Source organism: Nipponia nippon, unplaced genomic scaffold, assembly GCF_047370975.1.
Source record: "Nipponia nippon isolate SJK-2023a ecotype South Korea unplaced genomic scaffold, ASM4737097v1 scaffold_10, whole genome shotgun sequence".
NCBI classification, from domain to species: Eukaryota; Metazoa; Chordata; class Aves; order Pelecaniformes; family Threskiornithidae; genus Nipponia; species Nipponia nippon.
Window position 1 is genome coordinate 37,194,188 of NW_028262291.1, and position 13,530 is coordinate 37,207,717.

The 13,530-nt window shown below is 39.0% G+C and overlaps 1 protein-coding gene across 6 annotated transcripts in view; it reads left to right on the top strand.

Moving 5' to 3' along the window:
• MEIS2 (Meis homeobox 2) overlaps nucleotides 1-13,530 on the top strand; it is a 175,366-nt gene that overhangs the window by 16,238 nt on the left and 145,598 nt on the right. For all 6 annotated transcript variants that reach the window (XM_087746629.1, XM_087746633.1, XM_087746628.1 and 3 more), the window contains one exon: nucleotides 818-932. In XM_087746629.1, coding sequence (XP_087602755.1) covers nucleotides 818-932 — 115 coding nt within the window. The remainder of the gene's footprint in view (nucleotides 1-817; nucleotides 933-13,530) is intronic.

Genomic DNA, 13,530 nt, shown 5'->3' on the forward strand with positions numbered 1-13,530 from the left:
TTTTGTCGTGTTTTATGCATAGTAATGTAGAAAGAATTACATAAAAATCACTATACGTGTTGTTTTATATAATCACCTGGCGGTTATTCTTGACAATACTTGTAAGCGAACTGTTAGAGTGATACATCTAGAAAGTCTTTTGAAATGTGTCATATCAAGGTGGGGGGGGGGGTGAGGAAGCATCTTTCCTGGTATATAACGTCTTTCAGAGGAAGCTTGCTTTTTCCCTCACAACTTTGCATTTGCTTGAAGTTTTTCCAGCATTCAAATGGGTGAGAGAGAGGGTAGGGTGTGAGGACATGCTCCTCTCCCATGTATGTTCTCCTCTACTTCTTGAAACAGTTTCCCTCCTCTTCCTCTCCCCTCCCATCTCTAGTCAGTCTCCAAAACCAAAGTGTGGGGAGATAGTTTGCATACCAACTATCCTGATCCCAATGTGAACACCTAGTATCATAAACTGCAGGTTGATGCTCTCCTCCCTGCCCCCCTGTATTAAGAAACCGATTTTTTTTTTTTCTCCCTAAATATTCTTCTGCAGTACTATTCAAACTATTAAATCCAGACAATGCTTTGGAAAGTTTAAAATAGAAAAATATCTGTCCTTTTTTTTAACAAGTAAATCTTTGTACCTCCTCTGCTTGTCTTTGCTGAAGAATTATTACACCGTGCAAACAGTATTGGTGTTTGGCACATTTCACAAATGCTAATGTGTATACTTTTCCCCCCCTCCTCCCCTCTTCTCCTGGTTTTCTTTCTGTTCTTCATTTGCTATTGGAATGGGAACTGTGGAAAAAATTCCTTGGCACTCTGACACCAGAATCCTTCATCTTGGAGAGACCACGATGATGCAACCTCAACGCACTCGGCAGGCACACCGGGGCCCTCCAGTGGGGGCCATGCTTCCCAGAGCGGAGACAACAGCAGCGAGCAAGGTAAAAGGTCAAACTTTTTCCCTCTGCAAAGTAGGCATGACTAAAATAACTCCAGCTTTTTTTATTATATCAGTACATCTGCCTTAGAGTAAACATGGAGTGGCAGACTTGCAGTATAATCAGCTGTAACTTAGGGAGATGGTATTTCCTCTTCCTAACCCACTTAGCTGCATTTTATTATTATTTCAAAGCAAAATATCTAATCTTCAAACAAGCTTTGTAATAACAATTGATTAGTTCTGCCAATTCCTTTACAAATTTGGTTATCTACAGTTTATCTTACAGTGTAGTGTAAGTAAATATAATGACAGACCTACTCTCCAGCTGTGATGCAGTTGTTTGAGCCGGGTTAGAGATGGAGAATTTAACCTGTAGTTTTAGCTGGGAAAGAGACTCCTATATGAAGTTATGAAGCTGCTAAATTATATAAAGTAGAAGCAAAACCTGAATTGGACAGAGAAATGTTTCTTGCAATGTTTGCTTGTACAGACTTGTTTCTGCTTCTGAAAATCTGAATTCAGAATGGTAAATAGAGATGTACCTGAACTGCAAAACCTCTGCTGGATCTATACAGTGAAGCTTTCTCAAGGGTTCACGAGGTTTGATTATTATTTCAGGGTTTGTTTTTTTTGTTTGTTTTATTTCCTACTGCATTGCACCTTGTGTGTGGTCATCTGCATCCATGCTGAGTGAGTGTCAAAGGCTGTCATTCTGATATGATAGTGTTTTACACTTGCTCATTAGAAGTATAAGTGACTCAGAAGGTATAAGAGTCAAGCCTCCAGTGCTAAAAATTGGGTAAAGATGGTCTACTGTCACTCTTGGATCTTGACTCAGAACTGATTTTTTTTTAAGACCAAAGTTTAAGGTGGGCTCTGTTCTTGTTTTTCTTAGTAAATATGGTAAGCCTCAGCTAGTGAGTGAGACATTGCCTTTATAAGGTCTTAGGATACGCTCCCTCCATCTCATGCATCTGCAGCATTTTGCCACTGTGTTTCCCCCACATGGGGGTTACATAGCCAACAGAGCCAACTGGCAGGTCTGCCATCCAACTAGCCATGTGGGATCCCAAAACTGGAGAGGGGAGCAGCCTTCAGGGCTAGAGCTGCAGTGGCTAGCCTCGCGCTGCAGGCTGCTTCCCACCGTGATACTTGCCACGCTTAGGCGGCGGAGCAGATATGTGATTTCACGTCTCTCACGTGGCGCACTGCTTGGCACAGAGCTAGATCCCCTCGTCTGTCTCACGATCTGGTGTCGTACCCGTTGCGATTCTAGGAACTTGGGAAGTTTGTTTCTGGTAGAGTGGTTTGGGTTTGTCTCCTATTTGTATGAATTGTTTGTACGTTTGTAATCTTATTGCTGATAGAAAGCAGCCATGGCACAGGGTGTGATCCAGCTCCAACATGAGTCACGCAGGATTTTTTTCTGTGGTTGGATCAGAGCTGTACGAGGCCCAGCGTGAAGTATTACAGCTTCAGCAGCTAATGAAAGGGAAAGCTTGACTGCTAAGCAGCAAATCGGTGTTACGTCTATAAGCTGGCCATAGAGTTTACGGTTGATCAAATGTTTACATTGTATATTGTGGCGAAGATGCTTGGTGTAGCAGATGATCATTTGCATACTTAAAAATTATTCCTCTGAGTTGTCTGCCACAGTGTGTTTGTTCATTCCACCCCTAGGTAAGAAATTCCCTCACACCTGTATCTGCACTATGCCCCAACAACCCCTTAGAAATTACAAGAGTTTCTTCATTGAGCCATGCTTGATGTAAAGAAATCCCTTGTATTGACATCCAGGGATCTTGCATTTCACTAGTCTCTGATTCCTTGTCATGTAACTTGGGGAGCTTGAGGAAATATTGCGAAGCATAAGAAAAAGTAGTTGATAACTACACCAACCTCCCATTGGAGACTGAGGTTTCTGGTAATATATATTATTTAAACAAGCCTGTTACAGTCCCTTCTGCAGAAGGGGAACAACTGCTGAAGGGCCAAATCAGTCACTAGTGCGGCCCAGTCTAGCAGGGTAAAACATCACTAGCATACTTCCCTTTGTGCTCAGTTGGGCCTTTTAAAGGGAAGCAGTCGTCCAGTGGCAAATCAGCATTCCACTCAGCTGCTGGCAGCTGAAAGATGTATGATCCTACAGCACCAGCAAAATTCCCATTGGAGACAGCTTTGGATTGCTCTCCCCCTCTCAACCACGGGAAAGACTAAAGAGAGGGAGGCCTGTATTGAATTTTCCTTATGCTTCCTTGAGGGGGGCAGGGTTTTACTTTATAACTCATGAACTGGTAGTGAGTCAGTCTCAGGCAATGCCAAGATGGGTAGATGCCCTTTTGAGCTATTCTGGTGCAGTTACTTATTTGAGTCAACTTGGTTTCCCTACAGTTTTGTCAAGACCTTCCACAAATGCTGCTTCAAGTATTCCACTTGCCCCAAAGGATTTCTTGGGAATGGGAGCTCATTAGAGAGTCTTGAGTTACATTAGCAACTTATGGTCTCCTCTACTGATGCCTGGTGGCAGCAGGGATTGATTCAAACTGGAGTCAGCTTCTTCTGGCTCTTGGGAGCACTCTTTCCAGGGGTCTCTGCTTTTACCTTAAGTCTATGATGTGCAGCTTGTGATTTTTTTTTTTTTTTTTGGGTGGGGAGACGGAAAGGAGTTGGGTGAATGATTACTTCTTTTTTGCAGACTTCCCCTGCATGAGGTAGATATATTTATTACACAGAAGAATTCATCCATAATTCTTAAAGTTAGAACCAAATGAAAAAGGTGTAGGCATTTTGTCTGTTTATGGAGGACAGCCTCCCCACAACAGTGCATGACTGCCTTTTGGCATCAAAAGGGTTAATCTAGTCAATGTTCAGTATTATTAGAAACATGCTGGCATTGAAAGAGTTAAGGAAAGGGCCTTCAGGCAGTAAATGTTGAAAGATTATCCTAATTTTATTAGTGGTGAGTGTCTATGTTGTTCTTAACATGTCACCTCACTTGTTCAACAGAAAACTAAGCTATACAATGTATTGATCATCTAGCAAACCAAAGTACTAGTGACCTGTAGTCTACCAAGCATTTATTGACTTTATCCCCAGTTCAGATCCACAAATGCAGATCAATGCCATGTAATACTATTTTAGAGATTAGTAATTATGTAGTAGGTCTGATCAACTTTCCCCCTGCCCTGGAAAGAGAAAGAGTTAAATATATCCAATAATAAAAATAAAACACTCTAAACATCTTACAAAGGAGAAAAAGAAGCAGCTGATTTAATGGTCTAATGAGGCCATCTTCCAGAGACTTGTTTTGTGTAGGGCTTGCTTTGACCTTTTGCTTTGCTCAGGAGCCCAACGCTTCATTTTTCACATTCTTGCAATTACGTTAACGCTTCAAGCATTTCTGACTCCAAGTCAGCTAGCAACACCAGGCATAACTCAACACTGTGAGTTTTTCTCCTCTCTGTAGATTCATTAACAGGTCAACGGGGTCCCAACTGAAATTTAAAACTGACTGGTTCTGTTGGGTTAGCTGAGTTATAGCAAGGGAGATGGCAGGAAAGGGGCTGAGAGAAGGGGAGGGGAGAGAGAAGACCCTGGGGTTTTTGCCGGGGAATATATGTGTAAAAACCCCAAGTGGAAGATTAAAAGGTGTGTGTAGCTTTATCATCCACCCTTTTCTTTGGAGGGGAAAAAACACATCTGAAAGTCTACTGGGGTATTGTGTTTTCCTTATTCTTTGTGAAACAAAGTGAAAATGGCCACTGCCTTTACATACAAGGCTAAATGACTTGTAGAATTTGGCATCAGTTTGTACCACAGTGATAGATATGATGCTCCCAGACTTTAATTCCTGTTTAATCTCTTTAAGGGATATTTCAAATAATGAATATGGCAGATTATGCATGAAAAGTGGGAAATAAATCTTTTTAAGGTTTAAAAACATGTGGTCTACAGGAAAGCACCAGGGAATAGTTTCATTTTCATATTTTATAATACCAGGATTGTATACCTGATTTGTCATGTTCTTAGTTCAGTTACTCAGGGCCTGATCCAGCCAAGTCAGATGGAGGCTGTGTTTCTTCAGCACCTTTCAGGAAGTTCAGCATCTTTTTAGGGTTAGGCCTGGGGTGATAAACTTGACCATAAGTGAGAAGCCAGAGACAAGAAACTTCTTCTAGGTTATACAGCAGTAAAAATATAAGTGGACATCACATCCGCTTTGCTTTACCCATGTGAGTAGTTCATTGATGTGTGGTGGGTTTTTGGTTTTGTTTTTGGTTTTTTTTGTGTGTTTTGGGTTTGGTTTTTTTTTTTTGATGGAACTGCTTGTGCTGAATGAAGAAGATCTGTCCCTTTATAAATAATATCTGAGGCTACTCTCTAGGGCAATATCTTAAAGTAGTTTAGAAACATTTTTGTGACAGCTTGATGTTTGTCTCACAAATTTGTACACAATAGCTTTCTATGGCAAAGACTCATCATTTGGTTCGGGGCAAAGTCAGCTAAGATGTTAGCTGAAATTATGTGTTCATACCAGGTTACATCTCTGGATTGATGCATGTTGGAAAAATTAGGTAGTAGATTCTTATTCATTATATACTATCTTGCAATAATGATGGTATACAAACCAAATCTGTTTACAAAACTAGCTGATAATGCCCAAAGGCCTGTCCTAGCATCAAAACTCTACTGAAAGCTTTGAACCAAACTCCAGTAGTCTGAAAAAGGAGAGGTATAGGTTGTTGTTAATAATAATAAAAAAATAACACATTTGTGCAAAGTCTTTGGAAGTTTAATATCCAAAAACTAATGCTACAACTTCTTTTTCCTAGTTCTGCCTGTATAAGTAAGCCTGCTGAGGCTAGTATGTATATTCATCATAAGGATTCAGAACATAACTTTATTCCTTTGTATTTTACCTATAAAGCTATAGGGTATGGTTTTATTGGGAGAGAGCTGTCTCTTGTAAGAAAGAAAATTCCTAATAGAAAGGCTCAAACATCCGTACTGTGAAAAACCAAACTTGCTAATAAATAATGCTTCACTGGAGATGCATTATTTCAGAAGGCACAGCTCTCATAAAGGTGAACTGTATGAAGTATGAAAAACTCTTATAGAACAATGACTTTTTTCAGCTGAGGAAGATACAGGAAGAGAGTAGCCCTTATTAATTCATCTTTTCCTTTCAAGTTTGAGAGGCCCGTCCTTGTGTTGATATGTATGAGTAATTCCCATTAATGGTGATGGGAGTTACGCATGTGCACTGACAGAAGAATAGACCCCTTAGTGTTCAAAGCACATGAAATTTACATTTTTTTCCATTGCTGTAATTGAGATGTTGACAAATTGGAGAATATTGATGAGCCTTTGTTTTAAGTATTTCTTGCCAAGTTTGCTTTATTTTTTCACGGTTTGAACAATGGTGTGGGTTCAGCAGCAATGAATAATAAGGGTAGAGTAAAGATAACTTTGTATTTCAATATTTTGATGTGCCAATATGAAATAAATTGTCTTAGGCAAATGGAATATGCTGTTTTAATCATTAGCTATGCATGAAAGAAAAATTGATGTTGACATCTTTGCTGTAAAATCGTTGTAATGGGGCCTTCCTTACAATTCATTTTTGTAAAATTCATTTTGTACATTTTGCAGCAATTGAACAATCCCTGCACTGTGAATAGGCAGAATTCCCAGAAATACTGAGACAGTTGGCCCAGTAACTGCTGAGCTCACACTGCACACCACATGCACATTAACCATAATGATGCCAGAACCAGCTTAGCTAAATATAGTCACATTTTAGTATCCTCCCATCCTTTCTTTTCTTTCCATCTATTGCATGAACAAATATATCTTTTTGCAGTTTTTGTTTGGTTGTTGGAGTCGGTGAACATTTATGTCCCTACCCACTATTCAATAAGTAGCATTAAAATTTCATAATGAATCTTCTCTTCACTATACAGTTTTCTAATCAGACTGGTGACAACTGCAGATTCCTCACCTTTTATTAAATTAAAGCTTAGAATGGTGGGGGGGAATTAAAATATTATGCTTGTATTTAAGATTCTCACCTCACTCTTAGCTTTTAATCCATGTAGGTTTTTATATTTGGATATAGATAAAAATCTATATATGCATTAGAAAACACTTACTTCCATATTTGAAGTATGTTGTGCTGGGGTTTCAAATGCAGCCTAGGAAAACTCTGTCAATGGAATGTTTTCATAGTGGCAGTAATCTCTTTAAAATAACCCTAAATACAATATGACAGATGCCATCTGGAATAATCTTTTGCTAGTTGCTGTCAACTTTTATTTTTTCCTACAGCTAAGTTCATCTAAAACTGGTCACTTACTGTTATGGTAAACATAGTGAACTCTTCCCTCTCTTTTGTACGTGAAGGTTCAGGGAAAATAACTAAACGATTTTACTTAAGAGATTGTTACTGTTGAGAGATTTGCCTCTGACTTCATGTTTTTGGGTGTTTTTAAATACACGTATTTGTATATGTGCATATATATTTATATATTTGTATTTCAAATTGAAAAAGGTAGGATTCCCCCTTAGGCCATTCTTTCCATCTCAGATCCTACTCAGCCTAACCCACTTTGCCTCCAAATATTAGACAACATCCCATTTGCTAAATTTTATAATTGTATGTTTGTTACAATATTAATGGTTTCATAATGCAACACATTCAAACATACAGTAGCAAGTGCTTGAATGTCTTCCTGTGTTGTTACAGACTGACTAATTTCTTCCTATATATGCCAACTTATTTGAAAGATCTAGTGTTGGAATATCTGGATTTTTTTTAACTTAGTCGTGTAAAGGGATGTCTCCTGATGCCTGTTAGAGTTTAATTTAGAGTAGTAATTAAACTTGAATACTGCCTCATAAACAAAAGATAAACAATAAACCAGCCACGTTCCCTGCTGTTTCATAGCTTTCTTTCCCAGATGTTTTAGCCTGATAATTTTTACATAGTGAACTACCTAGCATGGAGTGCTGTGGACAGAGGTCAAAGCCTGGTTCTTTGCAATGGGTTTTTAAAAACTTTTTGTTAATGAAATACTACAGAATTTTCCTTTGTGTAGCTGATAAAACTGTCAGATACTGAAGGACACTCATTAATTGACTTTTTAATTCTCTCCCTCTTGTTTAACAAGACGGCACTAATTTAAAAAAAAACCACGAACACAAACTTTCTTTTAACTGTTGATGACCAAGGAATGCCTCTATTTTTTAATATTAGGATGCCCCGACAGTACGTTAGAATTGTCTGTCATCCTTAAAAAATGAAACTGCCCTTGCAGGAGCTGCTCTCTCCATGTTGATCCTAAGCAACTAAGGAAATGTTCACAGTGGAAGGCTTTTAATTTTTCAAACTGCTCCTCAGGCTGCCCGAGCTTGTGTGTCCATCTCTGGACCGCTCCTCTGTCAGCCATGATCTTTCTAATTGCCAGGTACTAGTAGGCCGTTCAGCTGCAGAAGCCATGTTATTTTCACTGGGTGGGGTAATTACTGAAAGCTGAGAATAGCTGCACTAAAGACACAGGGATACTTTCATGATCCCATTAGCATAAGAGAGGGTAAATTATTCATGCCAAGTGAGGATTCTATGGGGAAAAGTATAGTTAATGCACATAGTTTTTAAATGTATCCCTTTCTGCTCTGAGACTAAATTCTTGTTGGATTCAGTTCTCAGACATTTACGGGAAAGCTCTAGTGGCATGTTAGACGCAGTTCATCTCTCTCTGTTTGCAGCGCTCTCAATAGAGACCATCTGGCAAAGATCCAAAAGGTGATTAAACAAAATGATCAGCTCTTGTTGCTGTGTTACATGTCCAATACTCTGGATTAAAAAACATGACCCACAACAGTCAGCTAACATCATTTTTTTTTTTTCTTTTCCTCTTTCCCCTTCCCCTGTAAGAATTCAGATGGTCCACAAATGTCTATGCCATCTTTGTGTCCTTATGGCCCATAATCATGAACAGGTTGTGCAAATGGCTCTTTCTGTAACACGGTCTGTTCCAGCAGCATAGAAACATTTCGTATTAATTGGGTCAGTCTAATGTTCATAATGACATGGGGAAAAATTACCCAAATGTGTTCTTATAGTAAACACTTAAAATGTGCCTTTCTCCTATTAGAAAGTGAAATTTGACATCAGGCTCATGTGGCTGATTTATTTTTTAAGACGGAAGAAAATCAAAGCATGACACTGTCATCTGCTGAAAATAGTTTAAAGCCCCTTGTAACCAAACAAAAAAAAAAGGGGGGGGTGTGTGGAAATGAGCTGTGGTTTAACACCACAATCAGGGATGAATTTACAGTGCTATTCAGAAGAGTACTCCCTTATCATAAACAAGCTGATAATCACACTGAATCTAACTCCCAATTAGCTCTTTTTTCTCTGAGATCAGCGTACATGTCCTCCTTAAGCCGTGATATGTTGCCGTTGAGTCAGACAGAACATTTGTGTACCTTATGTCATATTCAGAATTTAAGGATTAACTCTATATATTTACCAGAAAACCCAGCTAATCAGCAAGGTAATTTTTTCAAACCAATCACTTCAATGCCTGAGTTAAGGTAAAAATGCCAAGACTGTGAATAGGGGACATATGTATCTTATCTTTTTGGGGTTGCACCAAATGCCAAGTACTCGCGTAAATTCAACAGAAACCAGACATTGTTGGAAAGTAATTAAAGAAATATTGAAATTAAACCTACCATATGAGTGAAATATTTGTAGGCCCACTTTGTTGTGTGCATAACAATTTCCATGGAATTGAACAGTGTTTCTCTTTTACTTCTTGAATTGTACTTTGTTAAACACAGAGGAATCACCGCTGTGTATTCAGCCATAGGATCGGAGGGATCTTCTTTATGCTGAGGATGTTTACAGTCCAAAATCAGTAGGTTTACTTAAAGGGGAAATTTATTTAAAAAAAAAAAAAAAAGAGAGCCTCCAAACCTACGCCAAGAAAAATCAAATTCCGCTTTTGAAAGCTTAAAAGATCCACTGAGGCTGTCAGCTCTCCTTACTGTGCGAGGTGAAAGCAGTAGGTAAAAGGCACCGATGTGTCCTGAGTGCTCAGGGAGGGGAGGCCAGGCTCCCCTAGCATCAGTGCAGCCTGGCAGATGAAAGGGACCCACATAGCCTTGGGGGGCTTAAGGTTATTACAGGGCAACTCATGCTCTGTTATCATGCTGATTTTCAATTGATTTTTGGCTGTATAGTACTTGTTGAAGGCCCTCTAGAGCATCAAACACTGCATTATGGCACTAGACATTGTAATACGTGGGCCTTTTGTCTTATTGTCTTTACTTTGCTTGAGGAGTGCTAACCTCTCCCTGGTTGCTCCAGCTTCTGAGCAGCTTATGTATCTGGGGAAGTAGGACAGGTGAAGGAAATTTGACAGCCGTCTTTAGTTGGCTCTTATCGTGATTTGATGCATTTGTTTGTAGTTCTGAATTTTCAAACCAATCTGATTTTGAATTACTGTAAAACATTCCTTTTAATTTATAAAATTACTTCTCATTTAAGTGACTGATCATGGGGTACTAATAAACCCAGGTCTGGTATCTAAATATACTGTCTTCTTTCTCAAACCTGTTGTATGATTCCTTTAAGTAACTGGTGCTGGAGGCTGTTAAAGTTGGAGCTGAGGTTGCAGGAAGCTTTCTATAGGCTGAAGTGAGTAATTTCTCCTATTTACTACCTTCACTTAAACTATTGTATTGCTCAGGTAGGTTTTTCATTCGCTAAAAAAATCAAGCCATCTACATGTAAGTCTTGATAAGCTGAGGATTTTTAAAATTGTATGAGTGTCTATGGGCTTAGGATATCTTCAAATAAATGCTTACCATTTAAACCAGGGGTTTCTACTGGCTTGTGTAAGTCTTTGTGCATGCAGTAGAAGATGCACAGGAATATTTTCAAATGCTTACAAGAATAAAAATGTACATATGAAAACACATGTAGAAACTTAGACTTGCAACTTTCTGGTGTTATGGGTACTATAAGAAAGCAGTATAGTCACAAGGATAGGATGGCACCATGGAACAGTGATGGCCACCTTAACTACCCTGCTAGCTGCAGGCATGATCCAAATAACCAGTATGGTCACTGGGAAGACATCTGTTATTTTGGTGGCCTGCCTGTAGCTCCTCAGTTTGTTGCCATGAGGTAAGGATATGGCTGTCTACCCAGGAGCAACTAACTGCAGAACCGAATCCAATAGGACCTTGTGTAAGTTACGTGCCCTCTCTGACGTGCGTCCTTCCCCATCTGTACAATGGGCACAAGAGTACTTAGATGTTACATGAATGTTATGAAATGGTCATCTCCTGTCAGCAGACAGCTCTGATATTCCAGGAATGCAGGGTTATGTAGAAAATTCAAGTGTGTTCTTGTATTGGCCTCCCTGAATTTCATAAAAGAAGCACTGGATACACTGTGTTTGTAAATTGTATTGCTTATTTTAACACTTCCTCTTTTTTCAACAAAGGTGAAAAAAAGCAAATTAAATAGCCTTGATCTTTAACTTTCTATTGTTTTTAATTAATAAGACTTATGAAGTGAGCAATAGAAGATGACATGGATCATATCCCCAGTTCTTTAGTGATATTTGCATAGAGAAGAGAAGTCTAAAGTGATGTTTCCAATGTTTAAAAAAATTGTTGTAGCACTATGTATATATATTCCTTGTTTAGTGTTTGCTTTGTTTTGTTTGTTTTCTCCCCCCCCGAGCAAGCATAGTAAATGTAGACCAAGGAAAACTTGATTCTGTGTTTGTGTTTAGGTCTTAGGGATCCAAGGGTAATGTTGGCTTAGAACAAGATTGTGCAATGCATTGCCTCCTCCCCCTCTGCCCCCCCCGGATTTCCTTAGTGCTCTAGAGCTATAGAACAGGTTGTGATGTTTAGTGACCTTGCACATCAGTAGTTCTATCTTTTAAACAAGGACATTGATTTTCTTTTTTTTTTTTTTTTTTTTTCCCTTTCTTTCTCATCCTGGCATTAGAAGATCGAGCGTACCCCCTGCTCTGTTGCCTAAGAGTTTTCAGCATGTACATGGGCAGTGGTGGCTGAGAATGAAGGCTTAGGGCATCGCAACTGGCAGCAGCATCATAAATAGTCTGCTTCATATTTAGAGGTTTTTTGTTAACTATGAAATACAGCATATCCATTTGCAGGAGGGGTGGAGAGAGAATTTATAACATTTTGTGTAACTATTCTACTGTTGTTTATTACTGCTTTTAGTCTTAATAAACATACCAATCTTGGGTTTCTACAGAACTTTAGAATAACACTTTAAAATGCACCAACTGGGTGTTTTGATCATAGTTATAGTACTTGTGAAAGATCTGTCTTTTGTTTATGAGTCAGTGGTGGACTGTCCAGAGAAGGTTTGAAGGAAAGGTGTGGGAATTGGTTGAAAGCAGTTCTTCCTCTTCAGAGGAGAGAAGACGACACTATCCACATAAGATCCTGATCCTTCTTGTGTGGAATCAGTAGCAATAACAGGGGCACTACTGCTTTCAGATATGCAAAGTGTTGGTAAAACATGAAAATAAATTAAAGCAAAGCATGATTCTCTTATCTTAAACAAACACACAGAAAACCCCTATTAATTTTTTGACAATTCCCATAGAAACTACTGCCATTAAGACACATAGGATCTACAAAAAGACAGCCGTAAATGTCTAATACTTCCTAATATTTCTGAACAAAATTTAATTGTGCCTTACATTTTAGAGGACAAATAATAAACACAAGCTTTATTTGCACAGGAAAGTTTTGAATCACTTCTTTCCTCTGATGGTTTTTTAATGTTAAAGTGAGCTTCAGAGAAAAATAAATCTGTGCTTTCAGTTTGGTTCATTTCTTCAAATACTAACACTTTCAAATCTGTTGGAGAGAATAAACTTATGCAGTAAACTCAAAATTAACTTTAAGGAATTTGACTGCTGCTATTTGATTGTATTCAATATAGTAATTCACCTCGTGTGCAGGTATGTGTGGAGTTGGAGGAAGTAAATGGTTCTTTGCTTTCTACTGTTACATATGGGAGGCTTATAAGTGACAGCCCCAAAGCTTGGCTGTGTTTGAGTTATTTGTGAAGTTGTCTTTACCCCAGCATAAGGAGTGAACACAGGGAAATTGTCTGGTGGCAGAGTTGGCATGATGGCCCTGGTGCCCCTGTTCCTACCTGCAGCCAGGGTAGTGAGCACAGGAAAGAGCAAGACAAAGTGGTTTCCCCATGCTCCACTGACTTCCCAGCTGCTCTGAGTCTGAAGTCCATTGCCAACTCCAGATGCTCAAACTTGCACTGAGTGCTGTCCTAAACTGTTGGCCCCATAACTTGTGGAAAGAGCTCAAATTATTTTATGGATGGTTACCTTTGTACACCCTTGGCACTATACATTCCTCATGCACAGGCTAGGATTGGGGTCTTCTACTTTCTTGTGTAAACAGAGCATTTGCTATAACTGACAAGGATTGGTGGAGCAGCCGTGAAAGTGAGAGAGGGGAATCCAGCAAATTCTCTATTAAGATGTGACTTGTACCATGAAATTTTTTGACAA